Source organism: Bufo bufo, chromosome 3 (genome assembly GCF_905171765.1).
Source record: "Bufo bufo chromosome 3, aBufBuf1.1, whole genome shotgun sequence".
NCBI classification, from domain to species: Eukaryota; Metazoa; Chordata; class Amphibia; order Anura; family Bufonidae; genus Bufo; species Bufo bufo.
The window spans coordinates 220,154,234-220,181,882 of NC_053391.1; the positions used below are offsets into that span (position 1 = coordinate 220,154,234).

At 48.7% G+C, this 27,649-nt stretch overlaps 1 protein-coding gene across 1 annotated transcript; it reads right to left on the reverse strand.

The window, feature by feature from the left end:
* Positions 1–5,140: 5,140 nt before the first annotated feature.
* LOC120995011 lies at positions 5,141–10,336 on the reverse strand. Its single transcript, XM_040423962.1, has 2 exons — positions 6,791–10,336; positions 5,141–5,868 (listed from the first exon to the last, which is right to left on the reverse strand). The coding sequence occupies exons 1-2, from the start codon at positions 8,501–8,503 to the stop codon at positions 5,851–5,853; spliced, it is 1,731 nt and encodes a 576-aa protein (XP_040279896.1). The 5' UTR covers positions 8,504–10,336; the 3' UTR covers positions 5,141–5,850.
* Positions 10,337–27,649: the final 17,313 nt, after the last annotated feature.

Below are 27,649 nucleotides of genomic sequence, written 5' to 3' on the forward strand. Positions count from 1 at the left end.
GCTGACACTCTAGGATTCTTCTTCACCTCATTGAGCAGTCTGCGCTGTGCTCTTGCAGTCATCTTTACAGGACGGCCACTCCTAGGGAGAGTAGCAGCACTGCTGAACTTTCTCCATTTATAGACAATTTGTCTTACCGTGGACTGATGAACAGTAAGGCTTTTGGAGATACTTTTATAACCCTTTCCAGCTTTATGCAAGTCAACAATTCTTAATCGTAGGCCTTCTGAGAGCTCTTTTGTGCGAGGCATCATTCACATCAGGCAATGCTTTTTCTGAAAAGCAAACCCAGAACTCGTGTATGTTTTTTATAGGGCAGCTGTAACCAACACCTCCAATCTCATCTCATTGATTGGACTCTAGTTGGCTGACACCTCACTCCAATTAACTCTTGGAGATGTTATTAGTCTAGGGGTTCACATACTTTTTCCACCTGCACTGTGAATGTTTACATGGTGTGTTCAATAAAAACATGGTAACATTTAATTCTTTGTGTGTTATTAGTAAGCAGACTGTGATTATCTATTGTTGTGACTTAGATGAAGATTAGATCACATTTTATGACCAATTTGTGCAGAAATCCATATAATTCCAAAGGGTTCACATACTTTTTCTTGCAACTGTATATTCCCCCCCCCCCCCATAAAGCTGGAAAAAAGCAGGAATAAAACAACTAGAGTGAGGGGGCACAAAAGAGCATAACCACTGTGAGGGGCACATATCTGGGTATAACTACTGTGAGGGGGCACATATCTGGCATAACTGCTGTGATGGGGCACATATCTGGCATAACTGCTGTGAGGGGCACATATCTGGCATAACTGCTGTGAGGGGCACATATCTGGCATAACTACTGTGAGGGGCACATACTGTATCTGGCATAACTACTGTGAGGGGCACATAATTTGGCATAACTACTGTGAGGGGCACATATCTGGCTATAACTACTGTGAGGGAGGCACATATCTGGGCATAACTACTGTGAGGGGGCACATATCTGGGCATAAATACTGTGAGGGGGCACAAAAGTAGGCATAACTACTGTGAGGGGACACAAAAGTAGGCATAACTACTGTGACAGGAACAAAGGTGGGCATAACTACTGTGAGGGGCCACAAGGAGGACATAACTATTTTGAAGGGACCACAAGGTGGGAATTTGTACTGTGAGGGGCCACAATGTGGGCATTAGTACTGTGTTGTAGCATTCAGGAGAAATGTCCTCATCAGGTCCCCCTGCGGCTGTAGGGAAACCCGATGGCAAGTCATTTTCAGTGAAGATGTGTATGTTCATGATGGCTTTAGCAAGGGTGCATTCTCCTTTCCAGGAACCCTCTATCTAGATCTATCTTTACATCTCCACAGATCCAATATACATCTCCAATCGAGTATACTTGATTCTGTGTGAGGGAGGTATCTGTTTCACTGTAAGTTGCACAGTATCCTTCAGTGAAATTACCCAGGGATCTTCCTTGATCTCCCCCTCTGTGGCAGGTATAGTTACCAGGATAGATATGTATACCTGCACCAGGGTATTTTTGCTTCCATTCTTCACATGCAGACTGGTTACTAGATTAATTTGAGAATAATTGCAAAAAACATTCCTCAACATTAGAGGGTAATAATAAGGGCACAGTACCTAGGTGAGACTTAGCGGTCCCACATATATAACAATTACTTTTATTTACTGAAGCAGCACTGTACTTCATCCATTCTAACCATAGGTTGGCATCAGAGAACCCAGTTTCTTCTGCAAGAGGGTATCCTCATATGTTGGGTCAGATATTGCTCTCATATTGTTAAAAGTTAAGATACAGGGTTTGAGGGGGTTTGTTTGTTTCTGAGGGTATGTCCATTCTGATAGTGGTTGCCGCATCTCGTGGAAGGACTGCACTTCATTATGCTGCATAAACAGAAGGAGTAAGTTGCAACGTGAGTACTGGAGGAATTGTACCAGAAGGTAGTGATTCCACCTTTCTGAGTTATAGCAACTTCAGCTTTGTTATCCTCCGGCAGAGTTATTAGGATCGTCAGTAATCCCACAGTCCAAGTGGACTGTCTGTGCCATCTTCCAGAATTGAGGGAGTGCATCCTGGTGGAGGTCAGAGCTGTCTGCTCCCGTTTGTACCTCATTTTGTCCATTTTCGAGGTCAGAGCTGTCTGCTCCCGTTAGTACCTTACTTTGTCCTTTTTCGAGGTCAGGACTGTCTGTCCCCGTTATTACCTCCTTTTGGGGTGCCTCCTTTAGCAGTTTCACTCTGGTGGCGTGGATACAGGTAGATGCTTCTTCCGTGAGTACTGCTGTGCGGGTCGCGGCTACCACTGTAGTCGGTGGTCCGTAGGTGAAGTCTCCTGCGAATTTTCCTTTCTTTAATTTCTTTACCAGCACGATATCTCCCACTTGGAATGGGTGAGTTGGTTCCTGTGGAAGACAAGGAGACTTACAAGCAACTTTTTTCCTCAATATCAGTTAGTACTTTAATCAATCTGGTTACATTGGTGCTTGGGTTGTTCCTCAAACATGTGATACACCTTCCCACATAATCTGACACTAACTGTTTAATGCCTGTAATATAAAAGTTCTGTGCTAGCAGCATGTGTGTTGTTTGAATGCTGTTGTGTCCTACTCCATGAAAATGTGCAATGAACAGAGCGGAGCTGTGCTGTGGTATGCATGTTTCCCCCTCTTTGCAGAATAATCCTGTCCTAGGAGTCTTCTGCAAGATTGGATAACACCAATCAGCCATTTCATCGTCAGTAGCTGAGGACTGGAGATCCACAAGCATCTGAGTTAACTCAAGTGAAGGAGGTACTAATTTTACCATCTGCAATGTGGCCAGGGCCATCAGTGCAGCCTTCTTGGCCTCCGCGTCTGCCAGGGCATTGCCTTGGGACACATGATCTTTACCACCAGTATGCGCCCTGCAGTGGACAATTGCAATTTGTCAGGGAAATCTTATGGCTTCTAAAAGTTGTATGACAAGTTGTGAATGTGAGACGTGCTTACCATCAGCTGCAATGAATCGTCTCCTTTGCCAAATGACCCCGTGGTCCCAGACCACTCCATGTGCGTACCTGCTGTTAGTGTAAATGGTGACTGGCTTGCCTTCATGTAGTATGCATGCTCTTGTGAGTGCAATTAATTCTGCTGCTTGTGCAGATTGGTATGTGATGGGTCTGGCTTCCAGGACAATATCGGGTAGCATAACAATAGCATATCCTGCATGATAAGTGTTGTCATTTGGTCTGCTGCAGGATCCATCAATAAAAACATCAGGAGCCCCTTCTACTGGTACAGATTGTAAATCAGAGCGGGGTGATGTCTTATGTTGTATGGCGTGTATACAATCATGTACCTCTATCAAGTGATCCTCAGGTCCTTTAAGTCCTAATAGGGCATTCAAGATAGGTGCTGGACCTGAGGTGTGTGTTGCGTATTTGATTTGGAGGGAGGGATTGCTGAGGAGTAGAATCTCCCATCCAGATAGTCTTTGTGCAGACATGTGCTGTGTGTGTATGCCTTTGAGAAGGCCTACTACATCATGTGTGGTGTACAGGATAGTCTCATGTCCCATTGTGAGTGGCGTTGCAAGCTCAGCTATCACAGCACAGGCTGCAAGAGATTTCAGACAGGCCGGCATTCCTTGGACGGATGCCAGAACCACCTTTGAGAAAAAAGCACAAGGACGTAACTTGCCTCCGTGATACTATGTCAGCACACCCGCCATGGTTTTACAATTTTGTCGAGCATATACGTGGAATGTGAGTTTGTAGTCAGGGAGGCCTAAACCTGGACTTGTCATTAAAAGAACATTTCAAATAATCAAATACATTAAACATTTCCTTAGACCACCTGATGAGATCTGGCATGTCTGCCAGAGTGGCTTGTCTCATTACATTGTCATAGTAAGGTAGGAACAATCAGGAATCCATTGTCTGCAGTAGTTTATCACACCAAGGAAAGATAACATTTCTTGAGTAGGGTTATTGGCTACGCTCGGGTCCACTACCCCATCATTTAGCTAACTAACCTTCCCCATTTCCTCTCCCAATAACCACACACAGCCACTGTTTGGATTAAATCGGCCACAGCAGCCGTCTTTTATTAAATAATATAAATAACATGAATAAACATAACACTTGATATAACAATGACATATATATATAAATATATACATGTCTAACTGACGAGGGAGGTCCTAGAAGCCGCCTAACTGCACCTTAAACGACCACAAACCACCACGGCAATTCCATCTTGCCCCCAGCCGCGTACCACAAGCTCGGGGACACCAACTGACGGACGCCATACCAAGCCAACCAGGTGCCCCAACTCTGAGAGTCCAGCCCCACCATTGAGGCCCTCTCATTCACCGTTACCATCCAGTAGCCCCAGCTTCTATGACCTCCCCCCGCCACGACTGCTGCGACAAACGCAACACTTAACGACACACTCCGTCCACCACCCCTTGTCCATTTTTTTTTTTTTTTTTATACATTTATTTATTTATAAAATACACATTTTTTTTTTTTTTTTTTTTATATATGCATCCCCTCTATAATATACCGTTGCCGCCCTGAAACATCCAAGTACACACTACGGGAGGGAGGGAGGGAGATGCTGGCTCTCTGCTCCTAAAATGGCGGGCGCTGACCTGCCTCACCACTACTTCAGCCTGCCGCTCCCCGCCCCTTTCTAGCTCCTCCCCCCTTTTCCTGCACTCATCCACTTAACCCTTACCTTCCCTGACCCTTGCTCACAAAACCCCTCATGCCGGCCTCCCCTGAAGCGTGCCGCTTCGTCCGGCCTCACTTGAGTAGGGTTATTGGCTACGCTCGGGTCCACTACCCCATCATTTAGCTAACTAACCTTCCCCATTTCCTCTCCCAATAACCACACACAGCCACTGTTTGGATTAAATCGGCCACAGCAGCCGTCTTTTATTAAATAATATAAATAACATGAATAAACATAACACTTGATATAACAATGACATATATATATAAATATATACATGTCTAACTGACGAGGGAGGTCCTAGAAGCCGCCTAACTGCACCTTAAACGACCACAAACCACCACGGCAATTCCATCTTGCCCCCAGCCGCGTACCACAAGCTCGGGGACACCAACTGACGGACGCCATACCAAGCCAACCAGGTGCCCCAACTCTGAGAGTCCAGCCCCACCATTGAGGCCCTCTCATTCACCGTTACCATCCAGTAGCCCCAGCTTCTATGACCTCCCCCCGCCAACAACGCGCAGCTTGACAGCCCTTAAGCTCGCGCGTTCCGCCACACCCGGAGGGCTGTTTCAATACCTCCCTGCAAGTCCAGTGACCACAAATCAATGCCCACCGCATTGAGGTGGACTCCATCCTGTCTCCAAAAGCCTCCTGTTCCTGCTTCCAACTCGGGGTGCCTCACCACCACCGCCCCATGTTTGGCACAGAACCGCCCAATCACCCTGTTCAGCTTAATCCTAGCCTTATTCAGCCTTTCAACCGATCTCGCCTCCCTCCAGACCTTCCTGGGGACAATATCCGACCACACAGTGACAACTGACGGGAAGAGGGACCACAAACGCAAAAAATCAAAACGTATATCCCTGATCAACTCTCTGCAAGGTCGGACCCCTAGGTCATTTCCCCCAACATGCAACACCAAGATATCTGGGACTCTATCTAACCTGGCTTGCCGATGAACCTCCTGCAAAACACTACCCCACACCATACCTCTGCGTCCGATCCATCTTACTATGGCTGTCCCCCGATCAAACCCCAGCTGCCGCCCATTCTGCCGAACATCCGCTCGTAATGCCCCCCAGAACACGAACGAATGGCCCAGGATCCAAACTAATAACGGGGCATCACCTGAAAAAAGAACGAGACAAACATGGTTAGACACAGCCTTAAACTGCCCCTAAACGCACATACAGCCGAAAACGCTCCGACTCCCACCTCCCAATACGCTTAATCACTTCATCTCGCACCCCCAAGCGAGCAGCCTCCGTGGCAGCACCTATCCTGAAGGAATGACCCGTAAACTTGCCAGAGTCCATTCCTAGATTACGCAAACATTTCTTGAATACCGCTATAAATTGAAATCGCGATAAAAAGGAGCCATCCTCATGTCTGAGAATCGGGCCTGCCGCGACCCCTGCCCTTCCTTGAAAATCACGCAAACACCGTACTGGACACACTAGACATCCCGGCACCTCAAACAATGAGACTAAATGACCCCTCCCCTCCTGATCCGTCTTTGAAAATCTCAGATAAATCAGCACCCTGTCGTCATATAACGTTACATCCTCACTCCTCAGACCCCCTTCCCGCTGCACACTTGCACACACTAACTCCCCTAAACGAAAGGCTCCGAAAAAAGCCAGAGCAAAGGCTAGTCTAAATAAGCTCACCTCCCAAGCCGAGCGACACACTCCAGCTACCTGCTCCCCTAACTGTAACAATAACGAAAAGGACACCGGTAGGCGGGAATCTTTGACACGCTGAAACCTTCTATAACCCTTCAAAATTTGTCGGACCAAAAAGGACTTAGTAATGTCCGGGGAATTCCGCAACTTGAATCCGAAAGCCAAGCCCGCCATGCAACCATTGATCTTGGCAACCGACCAACCTTGATCCTTCACGTGGCCAATGAACAGTAACAACGGAATTTCCCCGTCCAGTACCTCGACCCCTAGGTCATTACACCACTGCTGCCACCTACTCCAAGCCCTATCGTACATCCTCCACGTGCCTTCACTCAATGATGCCTGCAACAGACAAGCTACGGTACCTCCAGGATCTCCCACAACGACTCTGGACACACCAATCCGACCTGACTCGCCTCCGGGGCCAGCTGGCGAAACCGCTCCCACTGAAAACGAGAAAGTGCGTCAGCTATACAGTTAGAGGAACCAGGCACATGCACCGCAAACACCCAAGCATTAAGGGACAAGCACCGGAGAACCAACTGCTGCAATAGGCAAATAACTGGGGGGGAAGAAGCCGTTACACTGTTGATGGCTTGCACAACTCCCAAGTTGTCACAATGGAAACGAACCTTCTTGTGCCGAAACTTCTCCCCCCAGAGCGTGACTGCCAACACAATGGGGAAGAGTTCCAACAATGCCACGTTTTTTACCCACCCTTTTCGTACCCAGGACTCAGGCCACCGACCCGCACACCACTGCCCTTCACAGTACGCCCCAAAACCCGCTCCACCCGCAGCATCCGTAAACAATTCGCAATCAAACGCATCAACCACCCCCCCCATAACTAATGCTCTGCCATTAAACTGTTTTAAAAAGGAATCCCAAACTTTCAAATCCCCTTTCAACTCACTGCCTAGTCTAATAAAATGGTGGGGAGACACCACCCCTCCTGTCGCCGAAGCCAACCTCCTACTAAAAATGCGGCCCATAGGTAGGATTCTGCATGCAAAATTTAATTTGCCCAACAAAGACTGCAGGTCCCGCAGACGAATCTTTTTTGCTGTCAATGCCGCCGCCACCTCTGTTCTTAAATCTGACACTTTGTCTACTGGTAGCCTACACTCCATCCGCTGTGTATCTATGACAATACCCAAAAAGCTTAGCTCAGTAGCCGGCCCCACCGTTTTGTCCACCGCTAACGGGACTCCAAAACACTCAAAAACAGACTGTAATGTGGATAACAACAACGAACAAACCCTAGATCCCCCCGGCCCCAAACACAGGAAATCATCCAAATAATGAATGACAGAGTGACAACCTGATTCCTGAACCACCACCCACTCCAGAAAAGAACTAAAACGCTCAAAATATGCACACGATATTGAACAGCCCATTGGCAAACACCTATCCACAAAATATGCGCCATTCCAAAAACAACCCAGTAAATACAAACTATCCGGGTGAACTGGCAACAACCGAAATGCCGCTTCAATGTCACATTTTGCCAACAGGGTACCCGGACCCAGCTTCCTTACCCATTCCACAGCCGCATCAAAGGAAGCATAAACCACAGAACAAAGTTCCGGGTCAATGCCCTCATTGACCGACGCACCCTTAGGGAATGATAAATGGTGGATGAGCCTAAATTTATTAGGCTCCTTCTTAGGGATCAAACCCAAAGGGGAAACTCGCAAGTTACTGATGGGTGATGTAACAAACGGACCATCCATCCTCCCTAGGGAAACCTCTTTAGCTAACTTTCCTGTCACTATGTCCGGGAACTGCAATGCCGAGCGCAAATTCTTCCGCTTCTCTAAGACTGGTAACGGGTGTGAAGGTATATGAAAACCGAACTTAAACCCTGAATACAAAAATTCAGCTAACTCCTGGTTCGGATATCTATTTAGATGCCCCACCATCCTTTCCACTCGCACTGGGGTCTGCCCCTTTTGCAAAACTATCCCCCCCCCTTTGTCTACCCCCTCTAAAACATCTGCTAGCCCCATGGCCCCCGCCACACACGGAACATTCATGCCTAAATTTGCATTTTTGGCCGAATTTGCAACTTCCCTCATTGAAAAGGAAGCAGTATCCTCTTCCAACTGGGGGCGTCCCTGTACCTTGCTGTACCCCAACCCCTGACTCACTCCGAAAGGACTGACCACTCCTACCTGGCGCTGTCACCCTCATCCATAACGCAATGTCCTTATGGTCCCATCTCATATTAGGACGGACTGCTTTCCTCTGACGAAACTGCTCGTCATACCGTAACCACCCGGAACCCCCATACACTCTATAGGCTTCCCCAATAGCATCCAGATAGCAAAATAAAGGGGAACAGCATTCCGGACTCTTCTCCCCAATCACACTTGCCAAAATAGCAAAGGCCTGTAGCCAATTACTAAATGACCTAGGGATAAGGCGATAGCGACGCTTATCATCATCCTCCTTTCTTACTCCGTCCTTTTTTACCACATCAAGGTTGAACCGCTCCAACGGAAGCAGCGAAAAAATTTCTATATACTCTCCCTTCCAAATTTTCTCACGCACCTCCGTTTTCAAATGCGCTCCCAGGGGACCCTCAAAGCAAACATACACCTCCCCTTTTGCGGCGTCATCTAATCTGGGCCTATCCTCCTCACCTCCCGCCTGCGTCTGCACTGACACTGATTCGGCTACACCTGTGCTATTGGCCACTGCTACATTACTATTGTTAGCGGTCGCCGGTACATTGCTATTTTCTGCCCCCAACCCCCACGCTGCTAAGGGGGTAGCCCCCATTGCCCCCCTATCCTGACTAACCCCAGCTAAACCACACAGCAAGCGCCCCAAACCACCGATAATAGCACTATTGCTCCCCCCCGCCCCAGGCGCCACATTAAATATAGATAACAGTGTTCCCAGTGATGTCTCACCTAACTGCCCGGGTGCTGTGAACCCGGCAGCCGCAGGTCCTGATTCCTGACGGACGACTCCTGGATCCACGACATTCCTTTGATGGGTACTTGCGCTGTTCGCCGGCAGCACCCCAGCCGGATCACTGCTGGGTGCGTTAGGAATGGCTCTGGGACGCCCTCTGTCTTCCACGGTGTCAGGACCAGTAGCAAACTGTCCGCCCTCAGGAAATGGCCTGCGCAACTCCCTGTCCTCCATATAAGCATCTGCACGCCTGTCTTCATGCCCAAGAGGCCTGCTCTGGGGCGGGGAGCCGTCCAGAACAGCCTCGTCCTCCTCCTCTGTAAGAAGCGCATCATGGCAAGGCCTGCGCCCGTCCCTGGCACCTACAGGCGCAGCCTCGTGTGCCACTGAAAGGGGCTCATCCTGTAAGGGCCTGCGCCGGGCCGCCCTGGCCGACCGCGCAGCCCCGCTGCTGCCTCTGCTGCCACTACCTCTCCCACGCTGAGCAGGCCTCCGACTCCTGGGGACAGGAGGGGATCCTGCAGAACCAGGTCCTGACTCCCCTGTTGCTGCCGCGATGGGCTGAGGGGAAGGCCCCACAGCCTCTGGAGGGTCCCGCCGGACATATGGATTCCTCCCACGCCGGGAGGTCGCAGTAGCCTTAGAATGCTCCCGGCGTGGAGGGTCCCTTGTGGGGCTCCTGACACGGCGCCGGACCCGGGGGGGTAAATCAGGGCTCAGGCGCGCCGGCGGCCGTACCCGCCGCGGCCGTGTAGCTGCTGGAGTAGGGCTAGACGTACCCACCTCCGCCCCCCCTAGCAATGCGGTCACCTGCTGCTCCAGCCAGTCGCTGCCCCTGGTGTCCGCCGCTTCCCTCAAGCGCCGCAGCATCACCTCCACTGCTTCTGCCATTGCTGAATCCGATGCTGCAGTTCAGAAGATGCTGGCTCTCTGCCAGATGCTGGCTCTCTGCTCCTAAAATGGCGGGCGCTGACCTGCCTCACCACTACTTCAGCCTGCCGCTCCCCGCCCCTTTCTAGCTCCTCCCCCCTTTTCCTGCACTCATCCACTTAACCCTTACCTTCCCTGACCCTTGCTCACAAAACCCCTCATGCCGGCCTCCCCTGAAGCGTGCCGCTTCGTCCGGCCTCACTTTCTTGGTGTGTGGGGTGACCAGGCCCGCTACCAGACTGGAATCTTTCTGTGCTGATTCTCCTTTCTCCCTTTGTGAGAACAAAGCCCAAGTATTCAACTTGCTTTTTACACCATTGCATTTTCTTGCGTGACACCTTGTGTCCACATTCAGACAACCATTTCAACAAAGATAAACATACATTGGCCTCCTCTGACATACTGCACAATAACAAATAATCCACGTATTGCAAGAGCACAGAACCCTGGGGGGCGTGCCAGTGTTTTAAACTGGCTTGGAGGACAATGCTGTACACTACAGGTGAATCAGCATATCCCTGGTGCATCCTGCACCAGGTGAGTTTACATCGCTCAAAGGAAAAAGCAAAATTAGTCTGGTCCACTTATCAACCGGAATAGAGAAGAAAGCATTTTTCAAGTCTATCACGCTGAAACAGACAGCTTCTGCAATAGATGGCTGAGAGCAACTGAGAAATGTCTCGGCTGTCTACTCACGGTTTTCCTGAACGTTTGCAACTATGTGTGGGGGGTCTGTATCTTCCTGATCTCAAAGCATCCCGCTGCCTCCTTCTCATATAAATGTTTCTCAAAATTTTGTCTGAGGTCCATGAGAAAATGCGCTGCTTTACAATCAACATGAGATTAGGAAGGAGAATTTGGCTGTCAGTTTTTTTGCAGCCTTCAGTCTCTGGTTGGGAGGGGGAAACTCACACTTAGATTTTCCTTCACCCACAGTAAAAAAAACTGCATCAAATGACAGAGTGATAATATTACAGGGAGATATGTTCTTACACTTACCACCAGAACAATAGCTCTCACACAAACAGATTAATCTTAAGACTCTATGTATCTTATACTCTAAATATAGGTATGCATCAAACCAAGGTAGGTCAGTCTCCCGGAGACTGTTCTCTTACATGTACTTCTGGTACAAAAAAAATCTCTGTCGACAGTTAGATAAAGTAAATAGACCTCCCGGAGAATCTATGATGTGTCCCTGACACACAACAACTTACGGAATGGATCATGTGATCCTATGATGTGTCCCTGACACAAAACAAATCTCCCGGAGATTTTTTTCCGTGCATGGCACTCCAAGTGCCGGCCTTATTCATGAAAGTACTCCAAGTACTCATTATAAACTCCCGGAGTTTATTTTTAAGGCTTAACAATGTATCCCGGATACATAATAAAAACTCACGGCTAGAGATGTGGCCAGTGCCCTTGTACCCGGCAGTGGACAAAAGGGATGTCTCTCTTACCGGACACGAGGATGGCCTTCTCTATCCCGGAACGGATCCCCCAACTGAAAGGATTTGGGCCTTTCTGGACCTCTACGACCACCTTGGTTTGATGTCACTGACGTCAGGAGAGATGTTTCTCAGTTGGCAATAACAGACACGCACATCACTGAGAAACACTCTGATTTTATTATGCTATTGCTTGGCCTCATATAGGCAACAGAAAAGTTTGCACAACAATAGCGTTAAACCAATCATAAAATGATAAACATTGACGCCCATACAGATACAATTGGAACATCCCTTTTATGGGTATGTAATACGTCACATATAAGAACGTACGTTGTTGTGCTGAATGACCCTGAGTGAATTAGAACATTTGTTCTAATTCTGGGAGATTCCCAGAATCTGTCCTGAGACAGATAAGTGAACCTAACTCACAGGGGGGGAGGATGTGAAGTGCGTAGGTGAGATATTATAACAATTCTATACATCATAGAGAAGACAACATGGAGTCACATTTGCCTTCAGTTTCTATTATGTAAGCCTCACAAAGTGACTTCAGACCTGAACTGGTCCTAACAAGTTGGTTTTTGAAAATTTCTGCAAAATTTCAAGATTTACTTCTAAACTTCTAAGCCTTGTAACGTCCCCCAAAAATAAAATATCATTCCCAAAATGATCCTAACATGAAGTAGACATATGGGGAATGTAAAGTAATAACTATTTTTGTAGGTATTACTATGTATTATAGAAGTAGAGAAATTGAAACTTGAAAATTTGCACATTTTTCCAAATTTTTGGCAATTTGGTATTTTTTTATAAATAAAAGTGATTTTTTTTTACTCCATTTTACTAGTGTCATGAAGGCCTACACTAACTGCTGTAATAATCAAACAACCGGCGGGGACGAAGTGGACAAACTATTAATTGCTTGCACCACACCCAAATTGTCAGTGAAAACACCCTTTTTTGTCCTGGAAAAAATCCCCCCAAAGAGCCACTGCCACCACAATTGGGAATAATTCCAATAAAGCCAACTTCCTCACCCAACCCCTGAAAACCCATTGCTCAGGCCAGCGTTCTGCACACCACTGACCCTGACAATACACCCCAAACCCCACTCCTCCAGCCGCATCTGAATATATCTCGAAGTCGAAAGAATCCACAATTCCTGCCATAACCATCGTGCGGCTGTTAAAAGAATCCAAAAATGAGGCCCAAACCTTCAAGTCCCCCCGCAACCCCAGACTCAACCAAAGTGATAGGGAGAAGCCACACCTGCAATAGCTGCTGCCAGTCTTCTTCAAAAAATTCTAGCCATCGGCATAAGCTTACCCAAAAGAGACTGCAACTCCCGCAGCCGAATCTTCCTCTTCTGACCCACCCTGGCTACTTCCCGCCGCAACCCTAACAGCTTGTCCTCCGGCAAATGACACTCCATCTTAACCATATCTATGACAATACCTAAAAAAACTAAGTTCCGTGACTGGGCCCACCGTTTTTTCTGCCACCAAAGGAACCCCGAAACCTGCAAATACTGAGCCCAGAGTGTGCAACAATAACGAACAGACCCCGGAACCTGGAGGGCCCAAACAAAAAAAATCATCCAAATAATGCATTATGGACCGGCAACCTGAAACGTCAATCACCACCCACTCGAAAAACGTACTAAAAGTTTCAAAGTATTGTAAGAAGGTACAAGGAATCATCGTAGATGATAGGTACGTGTCACCGAGGTTCCTGGCCTCGGTGGAGTAAGAGCCGGTTTTTATGTGTCAGCAGCAGTTGCTGTTTGACACCTTAATACTTAGTATGGCTGTATAGCTGATCTGGGAAGGCTCTTACTGGGAGTAGTCAAAGTGCTGGGTGCCTGCTATGGACTGCTGGAGGCACAACTACCAACAAGGTGATTTTTGCTATGTGGACTTTCCATTGTGTGTGAACTAACACCAAGACTGCAAAGTGACGTTTTGTTTTTGCTTTATGTGTGAATAAACACGGAAATTTGATTTAAGAACTGGTAATTTGCCTATGTACTGCGTCCGCACACTCTGTCTACCAGAGCGAATCCCCACAGTATGCACACGACAGCGAACACCCCATATGAAGGCATCGGTCCACAAAATAACTCCCAACAAATGCATACTCTCTGGATGCACTGGAAGCAAGCGAAACACCGCTTCCACATCCACCTTCGCCAGCAATGCCCCAGCCCCCAATCGCCGAACCCATTTCACTGCCGCATCAAATGAAGTATAGACCACAGAACAAAGCTCTGGGTCGATACCATCATTGAACAACGCGCCACGCAGGAATGATAAATTTGAAAAAGGGGGCACTGCAAACGGACCCGGCATCCTACCAAACTGCACCTCCTTTTTCAACTTATCAGCAACCACTCCAGCAAATTTCCACACTGACGGCAAATTCCTTACGCCCAAAACAGCACCCGACGGAACAAACGAAAACCCTCCCGCAACAACAACGCTGCCTCCTGATCAGGATATATTTTTAGAAACGGTCACATCCTTTCCAGTCGCACCGGCATCTCCCCCTTTGCCATGCCCCTTTAAAACATCGACTCGCCCCATAATTGCCCCCACTGAAGGAGCATTCGTGCTTGAATTTGCACTTAGCACCAAATTTGCATCCCCCTCGTTAAACAAGAAGCACAATCCTTTTGCTGACGCTGCAGCAAATCTGGACTGGCTCGACCTTCCCCCCCGGCCTGGCCTGACCCACTGTAAAGGGGGAATATTAATCACCAATATTTATGCAAATATCGATAATTAATATTCATAAATGGGAGGAGCCATCTAGTGATAACTCCGCCCATTTATGCCTTTATATAACAATTACAATACTTTCGCTATGCTCTACACTGATCACTTATGCTAACTGCATGCGCCTTACTAACTTGCTACCGCTAACAAGTACACGCTACACAAAAGGGTATAAATATAACAGTATTTATTACACCAAGCAATACACTAACAATACACTATGCACGCAGTACACTACAATACACTACGCACGCAGTACACTACAATACAGCACTAAATATACAATCCTAAACTACACTACACATTCCCAATTCCACCCATCAACTAACTATACAATTTACACATTCAAGTATATGAACCCACCCCACCTGACTATTCACTGTCCCTACGGGGTATGACGAAGGGTTAAAAGGATTTGTTTGCAGAGCAGAAGCATGCTCTACAGGACCAGGGTAACCACTAGGGGTTAATCAGGGTTAGGGTTCCAGGGGTCAGTAGGGGATCAGGGGATATAGGGTTAACCAGGGATCAGGGTAATAAAGGGTTTATCAGGGGAGGTGGTGTGGATAGGGGTGGATTAGGGGTTATTCAGGGTACAGGGGTCTATAGGGGGGTGAACCAGGGGAGAGTAGGCACACAGGGACCAGGGGAGACCAGGGGTGACCAGGGGTGACCAGGGGAGACCAGGGGAGACCAGGGGTAACCAGGGGAGACCAGGGGTAACAGGGTTAGGATAAAGGGGGTGATACTTAGGGTTCTGCTCGTCCGTCCAGGGGTGGAGATGTCCGGCAGGGTCCCTCTTCCTGAGCGCAGGATGCGCTCTCCTCCTGAAGGGGGGGTAAGGGCTGCAGGGGTTGGGTCCGGTCGGGTCAGCGCAGGACGCGCTCCTCTATAAGGTGAGTGGGGGGGTGTCCCGATGTCCTGAGCGCCGATGCGCTCTCCAGTGGGGGCCCCGATCCTCACCCCCTCGGAGGACGAGACGCGTTCCTCCACGTGGGGGCCCAGAGCCTAAGCGCCGATGCGCTTCTCAAGATGGGGGGCCCTCTCCTAACTCTGGAGTGCCGGGGCCGCCGGATATTTATCCCCCGGCGGCCCGCACTCCCGCGCCACCAGGGGGCGCGTGCGCGCTCCCATCCTCCACGTGGGCCGGCGCAGTGATATGACGTCACTGCGCCGGCCAGCACATCGGGGACGCGCTGCAGACAGGCGGGAGAAGCCTTTGATCTCCCGCCTGCTGCACCTCGCATTCCGGACAGTGCGATGGTAATCGCACTGTCGGAATGCACATAATAGAAGGAGGAGAGGCTTCTCCCCTTCTTCTATCATGTGTAATTATCTCCAGCAGCGCTGAGGATAATTACAACAAAGGGCTCAGATTCTGTTGAATCTGAGCTCTTTGTATCCATCAGGATGACCGGACCCTTGTCTGGTCATTCTGATGTAATTAGCCAGATTGCATCGGTGCGAATGCTTGGGGCACATTCACACCGATGCACCTGGTTTCAGTTGTAGGAGGGGGGGGGGATATATATATAATATACGTGCGTATTGATGCTTGGGGCACATCCATACACATGTATACATTAATCATATCTAAGGGGGATTATATAAGGGGATATATAAGGTGGCACAAGCCCCTACACTATAAGGGGGCACAAGCCCCTACACTATCAGGGGGCACAAGCCCCTACACTATCAGGGGGCACAAGCCCCTACACTATCAGGGGGCACAAGCCCCTACACTATCAGGGGGCACAAGCCCCTACACTATCAGGGGGCACAAGCCCCTACACTATCAGGGGGCACATATTTCCCACAGGGGCCAACATGAGCCCCTGGGGATCACCATGGGCAGACGTGCACAGATGCTGGGCACATCTGTGCACATCGTCCCATGATGCTATGTCTCATGTATGCACATATATACCATACATGCCCGCACGTGTTTGCAGGCATGCATGGATATATATGCATACATCTCAACCGTTCCTCAACAATCCCCCTGTTGTCGGAATATAATACGACAATATAATGGGGGAACGGGTTGAGATATATTTGCCCCCCTTTAACCCCATCTTTGGTGGAAGTTCAGGAAGAACTGTAGTGCCAGCCCTTCCCTTAAGAACCTCACCGTTCCAGGGTTCAAGGTGGCAAATGAATTATGCCTGTCCCTATCGTGACCTAACCTTATCCCCATTCACACAAAATACACATCCCTCCCAACACCACCAAATTCCATTAAATGTGTGTACCCATAGAGACTAATGCAACCTGGCATATCTCTACACCTCCAAAGACACAGGTAGGTCGCAGACCCCTGTGTCAATGGGAAACTACTATAGGATGCAAATGTGTACAGCCGAATATAGGCTGTCACACATTTGTACCTAGAGTGTCTATGGGTATGCAATCAACCGACAAACAAAATCAATACATGTACAATACAATGTGCTATGGGGTTTCAGGGTAGTACAAGTTATACGTCCCGAACCCTCATAGGAAACAAAGTGTGTCCATACAATATTTGGCTACAGGAACAATGTTTGAGTTATGTCCTGAGCCTCCTCCTCCGGATAGTTCTGTAAAGTTCTGTCTGGTTCTGGTGTATTTGGTCAGTAAGTCCCTTGACCCTCCGATTACGATGACCAGAACCAGAAGAAGTTTCACTGGGTGAAACAAGTGATAAGTTCTTCCACCCGAACGTCTCCCAAGTCTTCCTCCAGAGCCTTAAATAATGCTCCCGCTGGATTGTGGCAGTCTTCATTGCTATAACACCTCTAGGCAGAGGTCGCTTTGTTGCCAAAATCCAGTGGGATCCTCTGGAGCTTCACAACAGTGTCAGGGGGAATAGCTGGTCTCTTCTGTGGCGTCTCCTAGGTTTTTCTTCCGCTCCATATCCTATGGCAGAAGAAAACACCAGGCGCTCCCAGGGGAATTTCTCCCCTAACAGTGCAATTAATGTGAAAATTTCCAGCACCAATACCTTTGACCCATGGGTAGAGAAAGGTATTGGGCTGCCCTTTGTCTCACAGGACCCCTCGTCATCCCAACACTGGTGTCTGAACACCCTATCTTCAGAGGATAGAGTCCTCTGCTGCACATCCCTCTGCACCAACAGATAAGGATGGCCACCCTACTAGGTTGGGATAACTGGAGTTCTGTGGACAAAGCACCATCTTGTTATTGATGGCACCGCATCCCTGTCCACCCATGTGCACCCAGGCTGACTTCCCCCTGTGATCCCGTCCCGTGGAGGCCTGCAGAACCAATGGCATAGTCATGCCCCGGCTCCCCAGGACCCCACAACACAAGAACACAGTCCACACTCTGCTGCTAAACATTCTGCGTCCAATCCCTATCAGAGCTGTGCCGCCTGCTAGACTAGAATTAAGTGCGCAGCACAACATTACACCAATGTTGTCTGTCCGCCTCAGTCCCCAGCGCAACACAGCCCTACCGAAAACCTTGAGCACAACAGTGTTATCCGTATCGATCTGAGACCCTGGTTGCCCAGAATAATATCACATCATCCTTTGTGTGCTGCATGGAGAAGGTCCATGCCTTCTCCCGACCAGCAGGATTTCCCGTGTGATATTATCTGCTCGCGAACCTATACGTTCTCGATCCACAGTATAACACTGTTCCACTCCAAGGGGACACAGAATGAAACAAAGACAGCAGACGGGACTTACAACACTAAAATCAGCATGGTAGAACACATCCGTAGACAAGGACTACCACCATCAACATCAAGAAGAACGTACAAACAGATAACAAAAACACACAACATGGACATACACAGGGAACACACGGTGTAACAAATAGTACAGGGGTGTCAAATGTTGCCTAGCCTAGCCTGGCCACTCTGACCCCTCAGCAGCTGGTGATGCTGCCGAGAGGTAACCCCGTTATGGCCAGACTGACTAGACCCCACTGCACAATTTGTTACCTGGCTGATACTGTTGGACACATTGCAATTACTTGCACAAGGGCAATTCCTTGCAATGTGTCCTTTGTTCCCACACCTGAAACACGTGACTTGGTTTCCTGTCCTGTGTGTTTTGCAGTGTCTCGCTATGTGACCTAGGCCACCACATGCAAAACATCTGATGTTTGCTCTGCATGGCCCAGGTCCATCTACACTGCAGTCGTGCTCCCTTCTCCTGAATTGTACCATCCTCAGGGACGCACTCTTCAACACAGTTCTTTTTCCTAAAGTCAGGGAAAAATCTCTGTTAGTCTGGACCGGCTTGACCTGATGATTTGACCGGTCACAGACTACTCTCCCCCCTTGTGGCCCTGCACAGGGCAACATTTTGGGAGATTCCGACCCTGGCTTTACTGAAAAAGAAAGGGCCGGCACCAACTTAGTGATTACCTGTTGCATGCCAGACATTAGCTGGGACCTTACAGCAACCTGAGCCTTCAATTTGGCTACCGTCACGTCAGTAGAGGCAGTCCGCTCCTTGAAGGCTTTGACTTCAGTATAAGACTGAGTCAACTTAGCCTCAATTTCCTCCTTCTGCCTCTGCAGCTCTACCAACTGTGACTCTATCCTAGCCACCTGCGCATCTCGGTCAACAGTAGACTGCACATTCTCTGCCAGCTGTGCCTGCAATGTCGAAACCTGGTCCGAATTACTGGCACAGCACTGGCAGTGAATGGCCGGAGGAATTGTCTCCGTTGACCGAGACACCAGCGCCACTTCCTTTGGCTTACAGATGCTAGCCTCAAACGTATGAACGAGTTTGGCTAGCATCCGAAGCCGTTTGGTGGCCTTGTTCAAAACCGTCCGTTTGTTAACACAAAGCTTGTCGTAACTACAAGCCTGTGCTAACAAATCGGACCACAGCATTTCTGCTGACTTGTATGTAGTGGGGAGGATGGGGTTAAATGTGCTGTGTTTGGCTAAGTGTTGCAGTGTGGGGAAGTTCATACTCACCGTTTGATGAGTGTCCATTTTCTCCTTGGGGCCGTACCTCTTCGTCCTTGCAGCTGCTTGGAAGAAGTCCATTTTCCCGGATCGCTTCTTCCCCAGCCGGACTTGTACGCCGCTCCCACGAAGATGGATCTCCTTCAGTGACGTGTGCTCTTCTCCCTTGCAATCACTTGAGCGATGCTTGTTGGTGCTGTACTTTTCCGTGTCTTCTTCTCTTACCCCAGCGACGGTGACCGTGTAAAGCAAATACAAAAATATTAATTCACAGAACAATTATAGATTCTCTGCAAAAGGTTTTGTTTCATTTCTGGTACTCTAAGGGAGGTATCGCTTCTCCTGTACGAATTATCGGGTCCTAGACGCTCAGACACTCCGCTGACCGCGTCTCTCCTGCCCGCTAATTCACAGTACCAGCGACCCTCAGCCTTAATACCAAAAATAAACGCAAAATCCACGCAGTGGGCCTGGCTCGCCAATGTAAAGGGGGAATATTAATCACCAATATTTATGCAAATATCGATAATTAATATTCATAAATGGGAGGAGCCATCTAGTGATAACTCCGCCCATTTATGCCTTTATATAACAATTACAATACTTTCGCTATGCTCTACACTGATCACTTATGCTAACTGCATGCGCCTTACTAACTTGCTACCGCTAACAAGTACACGCTACACAAAAGGGTATAAATATAACAGTATTTATTACACCAAGCAATACACTAACAATACACTATGCACGCAGTACACTACAATACACTACGCACGCAGTACACTACAATACAGCACTAAATATACAATCCTAAACTACACTACACATTCCCAATTCCACCCATCAACTAACTATACAATTTACACATTCAAGTATATGAACCCACCCCACCTGACTATTCACTGTCCCTACGGGGTATGACGAAGGGTTAAAAGGATTTGTTTGCAGAGCAGAAGCATGCTCTACAGGACCAGGGTAACCACTAGGGGTTAATCAGGGTTAGGGTTCCAGGGGTCAGTAGGGGATCAGGGGATATAGGGTTAACCAGGGATCAGGGTAATAAAGGGTTTATCAGGGGAGGTGGTGTGGATAGGGGTGGATTAGGGGTTATTCAGGGTACAGGGGTCTATAGGGGGGTGAACCAGGGGAGAGTAGGCACACAGGGACCAGGGGAGACCAGGGGTGACCAGGGGTGACCAGGGGAGACCAGGGGAGACCAGGGGTAACCAGGGGAGACCAGGGGTAACAGGGTTAGGATAAAGGGGGTGATACTTAGGGTTCTGCTCGTCCGTCCAGGGGTGGAGATGTCCGGCAGGGTCCCTCTTCCTGAGCGCAGGATGCGCTCTCCTCCTGAAGGGGGGGTAAGGGCTGCAGGGGTTGGGTCCGGTCGGGTCAGCGCAGGACGCGCTCCTCTATAAGGTGAGTGGGGGGGTGTCCCGATGTCCTGAGCGCCGATGCGCTCTCCAGTGGGGGCCCCGATCCTCACCCCCTCGGAGGACGAGACGCGTTCCTCCACGTGGGGGCCCAGAGCCTAAGCGCCGATGCGCTTCTCAAGATGGGGGGCCCTCTCCTAACTCTGGAGTGCCGGGGCCGCCGGATATTTATCCCCCGGCGGCCCGCACTCCCGCGCCACCAGGGGGCGCGCGCGCGCTCCCATCCTCCACGTGGGCCGGCGCAGTGATATGACGTCACTGCGCCGGCCAGCACATCGGGGACGCGCTGCAGACAGGCGGGAGAAGCCTTTGATCTCCCGCCTGCTGCACCTCGCATTCCGGACAGTGCGATGGTAATCGCACTGTCGGAATGCACATAATAGAAGGAGGAGAGGCTTCTCCCCTTCTTCTATCATGTGTAATTATCTCCAGCAGCGCTGAGGATAATTACAACAAAGGGCTCAGATTCTGTTGAATCTGAGCTCTTTGTATCCATCAGGATGACCGGACCCTTGTCTGGTCATTCTGATGTAATTAGCCAGATTGCATCGGTGCGAATGCTTGGGGCACATTCACACCGATGCACCTGGTTTCAGTTGTAGGAGGGGGGGGGGATATATATATAATATACATGCGTATTGATGCTTGGGGCACATCCATACACATGTATACATTAATCATATCTAAGGGGGATTATATAAGGGGATATATAAGGTGGCACAAGCCCCTACACTATAAGGGGGCACAAGCCCCTACACTATCAGGGGGCACAAGCCCCTACACTATCAGGGGGCACAAGCCCCTACACTATCAGGGGGCACAAGCCCCTACACTATCAGGGGGCACAAGCCCCTACACTATCAGGGGGCACAAGCCCCTACACTATCAGGGGGCACATATTTCCCACAGGGGCCAACATGAGCCCCTGGGGATCACCATGGGCAGACGTGCACAGATGCTGGGCACATCTGTGCACATCGTCCCATGATGCTATGTCTCATGTATGCACATATATACCATACATGCCCGCACGTGTTTGCAGGCATGCATGGATATATATGCATACATCTCAACCGTTCCTCAACACCCACCAACATACCCCCGAAAGGACTGCCCATACCTAACAGGTGCACTGCCTTCCGTTGCCTAAATTGCTCGTCATAACGCAACCAGGCTTGCCCCCCATAAACCCGATATGCCTCCCCAATAGCATCTACATAACAGAACAGAGCTGAACAATTTTCCGGCGCCTTCTCCCCCACCACGCTATCAAAAATGGCAAACGAATTGAGCCAATTTGAAAAAGTGCGAGGAATCAAACAATACTGCCTCTTTTCTTCCTCCTCTTTCTTACTCTCATCCTTATTTGCCCTATCCAAATTATAATGCTCAAGGGGGAGCAGTGAAAATATATCCACGTACTCACCTTTTCAAACCCGCTTCAACTCCTGACTTAGATGCTCCCCCAACAGTCCCTCAAAACAAACATACACCTCACCTCTCGCTGCGTCATCCACCCGAGAACACTCCGTACCGACACAGAATCCCTTACTGCCGAAACGCTAGAACTCCCCAACCCCACCACAATAGACCCCCCCAACACTCCCAGATGCCAAACCGGACGCCGCTCCAGCACACCCACTGAACCCACCTGTGCCCCATGCCTGAGTCGGTGACGATTGCGAAACCCCAGCCCCTGCTAACAAGCTGATTGAGCCCCCCAACAGCTGGCCTGAATCTCTACCTAACTCCCCCGAACCCGCCATCCACGGCGCCAATGGACCAAGTGTGTACTCGCCAAGCTGCCTGGGCGCTGTGAACCCAGCAGCCGTAATGCCTGAATCCGACCTCGTCGTCCCGCCATCTTCTCCGCTCACCGCTGTTGAGCTCTCAGGGGATCCGGTGCCCTCTCTTGATGGACGCTGGGCAGATCTCACATGGGACGAAGATCCGCTGCTGGAAACTGACACGCCAGGAACTTGGGACATTGCAGACTTCCCTCCCGCAAATGAACAGCAGTGGGTGGTCAAGAGCATTTGGCACACATCTCTCGGTGCAGCCTGAGCAGGGCCAGCCACGTGCTGCCCGCTCTCACAGGAATCTCCAAGATGGCCCCTGGTAACACCACTGCCTCCTGCCTGAACACAGGAAGAAGCACCAGAATCACCACTCCCACGCTGAGCAGGCATCCCAGAAGAGAAGCCTGCCCCCCTGGACCTGATTCCCCACTGACTGCAGCACCGGAGGGGGAAGATACCCACCCCCTCCATGGGTCCCGCCACAAAACAGCTAAATAGGTTCGCTGCCTTCTCCTATAAAATGGCCCCTTTCTTCACCCACAGCTATCTTTTAAAGCCAAGACTACCCCCTTCCTCCCCAATTTACTAACCCCCACCCCCACAACTCTGCCCAATCCCCATTCCTGCTTCCCTGAACCGGCCTCCCACTAAGGCTACGCCTCCAGCCTGGCCTCACTTTTTCTTAATTCTTTCTGTCTGAAATTTACTAAGGCACTCAGGAGGGAATTTATGAAGCCCTGTATGAAACTGTCATAAAAAGTTGTACATTTTGTTGCTCTCCATTTTACAAGGCAAAAACGTGAGACTTTTATTTTATGTTGCGCTTGCACCTTTGAAAAATTGGATGGGAAAGTGGGCATCGTTAGGTGGGTGAGTAGGTTTAGGTCAGATTTAAGAAATTCCCCTCATGATGAATTTCCCTTAATAACTTTATTCAAGGGTTTCTAATTAAAAAATTAGAACAATATTTGCAAGAGTTAACTCTATTTTTTACCAAACAAATACCAAGCCCTACCCTTTGCTAAAAAGGTGCATAAAGTCAATCATACGGCTATGTAAACTTCATAGACAAACATTAGAAGTAAAATGAGTTTATCACAACCAGGGACATGCCAAATCAACTGTCCCAAATGCATGGGAGTCCTTATAGTATTATCTATAACAGGGATCAACAACCTCTGGGACTCTAGCTGTTCCGAAACTACAGCTCCCAGAATGCGTCATTCACTTCTATGGGAGATACAAAAACAGCTGCCGCACAGCAAACATGCCGAGAGGAGGCCGGACAAAAATTACAGTACTCTGCGGTTTTTGTCCGACCACCTCTCGGCTTGTTTGCTGTGCTGCGGTGGACCTCCGGCCTGCCCCTATCTGATCTATAAGCTGTTATCAAGTTAGAGAACCAGATGGCTACAGTACCTCCTTAAAGGGAACCTGTCATGTGGATAATTGATTATAATCTAACTAATTATATACAATCATTAACTACTAAAAAGTACCTTAGATGTATTCACTTACTGGTGTGACAGATGGTTACCTCATAATATACACACAAAGATGCCACATGCTAATGATTTTGAGTCCAGCATGATGTTTAATTCAGAGCTATAGCCACTCCCCTGCCCACCTGCTGCTGATCATATGGAAAATAACTGTCAATCAGCAGCAGGTGGGCGGGGAGAGTCAGGAGCTCATAAATATTCATGACTCATCATTATCAGCTGGAGCTTTTCAATACAAGATGTTGGCAGATTGACTGGGTCAATTAAAAAAAGTGACCCAGCATTTTGCTAAGAGAATCAGTCACTTATTTATGTTGCCCTAAGTTAGGACACCATAAAACTGGTGACAGGTTCCCTTTAACACAATCATTCAGTGTAGTACATGGGTGTCAAACATGCGGCCCGCAATGAATATCTTTGCGGCCCGGCAAAGATGCAGCATCGCAGACTGCTATGTATGAGCCGGGAGAGAGGAGGGGCTGGAGTCCGTAACTAGGGGCGGGGCCCGGTGCAGTCACTGTACTCTTACACCGGGCCCCGCCGCTCAAAGTATTTATAAAAGTGAATCCTTATCCTGTTATTAAGTTGAACTAACGCTGCCCTCTCCCATGTTCCCCTGTATCCCCATAGCACTTACTTAAGCTTCAATAGCAGGCAGAGCGGACGGCAGCAGTAACGTCACTCACTGACGTCGAGCGCCTGCTCCGCCCACTTTATGAATGAAGCAGGCGGAGCAGACGCGCGACGTCAGTGAGTGACGTTACTGGTGCCGTCCGCTCTGCCTGCTATGGAAGCGTGTTCGTAAGTGCTGTGGGGATACAGGGGAACATGGGAACATGGGAGAGCGCAGCGTTAGTTCAACTTAATAACAGGATAAGGATTCACGTTTATAAATACTTCGGTGAGCAGAGGGCCGGTGTATTGGGGGACACTGTTATGAGGGGGATCTGTGGATGACATATAGCAGTGTCATCCACAGATCCCCCCCATAACAGTTCCATCCACAGATCCCCCCACCTCATAACAATGCCATCCACAGATATCCCACCCCATAACAGTTCCATCCACAGATCCCCCACCTCATAACAATGCCATCCACAGATCCCCCATAACAGCACCATCCACAGATCCCCCACCCCATAACAATGCCATCCACAGATCCCCTACCCCATAAAAATGCCATCCACAGATATCCCACCCCATAGCAGTACCATCCACAGATCCCCATAACAGTGCCATCCACAGATCCCCATAACAGTGCCATCCACAGATCCCCCATAACAGTGCCATCCACAGATCCCCATAACAGTGCCATCCACAGATCTCCCATAACAGTGCCATCCACAGATCCCCCATAACAGTGCCATCCACAGATCCCCCATAACAGTGCCATCCACAGATCCCCATAACAGTGCCATCCACAGATCCCCCATAACAGCACCATCCACAGATCCCCCATAACAGCGCCATCCACAGATCCCCTATAACAGTGCCATCCACAGATCCCCCATAACAGTGCCATCCACAGATCCCCCATAACAGTGCCATCCACAGGTCCCCTATAACAGTGCCATCCGCAGATCCCCCACATGACAGTGCGTCATCCACAGATCCCCCATAATAGTGTCATGCACAGACCACCATTAATTCAAAGCCCACCAAAAGCACAACTTTTGGTTAAAAATATTTTTTTCTTATTTTCCTCCTCAAAAACCTAGGTGCGTCTTATAGTGAAGTTTAATATTTGTATATATATATAGGTCTCACTTGTGTTATTGGGCAACGGGATGTTGGGGGTCAGCAGTCATGAAACAACAATGTTGTTCTATGAAAATGTACGATTTTTTATTTTTTTTTGATGCGGCCCACATAAACCTAAATTTTGTTTTTTTGGCCCATGTTAGCCTTTGAGTTTGACATGCTTGGTGTAGTATATTCTTGGCAACATTGTAACCTGTGTCCATACACTACATCCAGGCAGTCATAGTGCCCACCATACCAGTGATAGCCAGCCATCACATTCCTACTATAGCGCCAGACGACCAGTGCCATAGTCATCCCTGAAGACACTTGTCATTTATCTGGTATTGCCAAAAAGTCTGAGGTGGGCACTAAAAAGTTTCAAATTACAAAGTGATTATTAAAACTCCACTGTCAGCAGGTTAGTTGGACTGGACACTTGCTCCAAGTACAGTGGTAGTTCAACCAAATTACTTTATGTACTATTTAGTGCTAAAATACTAATATCAAATAAACCCATATTCTATTTTACACATTTTAACATAGTTTACCTGTCAAAATCTGGCCAAAAACCCTTACAATTTGATTTCAAATGTATGCAGTTTTTCCACTTGGTTTTTGACTGGCCTATGTAAATATGCCATTAGAGTGAGGCCATCCAATTCCAGACCAAGACCATATGCAGTGTCAATGCCACCCAATTTACCAGCAAAATCATGCAGCCTTTCACTCCTACATGTGGTCTGTTTGCTCAATATTGGCCAACCCTGCGTCATGAATACTAAACTTAGCCATACTTGTTTACAGCAGATGAAAAATCAGATAAAGACAATCCAAGGTGCCACCCATCCAACTTAACCCCTTCAGGACACAGCCTTATTTCACCTTAAGGACCAGGCCATTTTTTGCAAATCTGACCAGTGTCACTTTATGTGGTGATAACTTTAAAACGCTTTTACTTAGCCAAGCCATTCTGAGATTGTTTTTTCGTCACATATTGTACTTCATGACACTGGTAAAATTGAGTAAAAAAAAATTCAATTTTATTTATAAAAAAATACCAAATTTACCAAACCTTTGGAGAAATTTGCAAATTTCTAACTTTCAATTTCTCTACTTCTACAATACATAGTAACAACTCCAAAAATAGTTATTAATTTACATCTTTGTACAGCTTCACGCCATACCTCGCTCGCTTAGAGGGAACATACTGGCGGAAAATTAGTCTCCCCTTGAAAGCAATGAGAGACTCATCAACCGCGACCTCCCTTCCAGGTACGTAGGCCTCCATGAATTTGGGCCCGAAGTGATCGATGACCGGCCTGATAGGCATAGGCAGGATCACCTTGGGGGGGACATGCTGCATTATCTGCATAATGCAGGCATTTCCGGATGGCCTCAAATCGGGAACGTGTCATGGCCATACTGTAGAGTGGGGTCTGGTAGAGGAAGTCCCCACTCCAGTACAGCCTGACACTAGGCTTTTTGAATAGGCACATATGCAGCACGAGGCCCCAAAACGTCCTCATCTTGGCTGCACTGATCAGAGTCCAGCCACCGGCCCTATCCAAAAACGAGCCCGGGTGTTGAGCGACGAACTGTTGGGCGTACAGGTTCGTCTGCTCCACCATCAGATTTACCAGTTCCTCACTGAAAAAAAGACTGAAAAAGTCGTATTCAGTGAAGCCCACTGTGTAAATCTGGATTCCTGATTCACCAACAAATCAGGAATCGGGG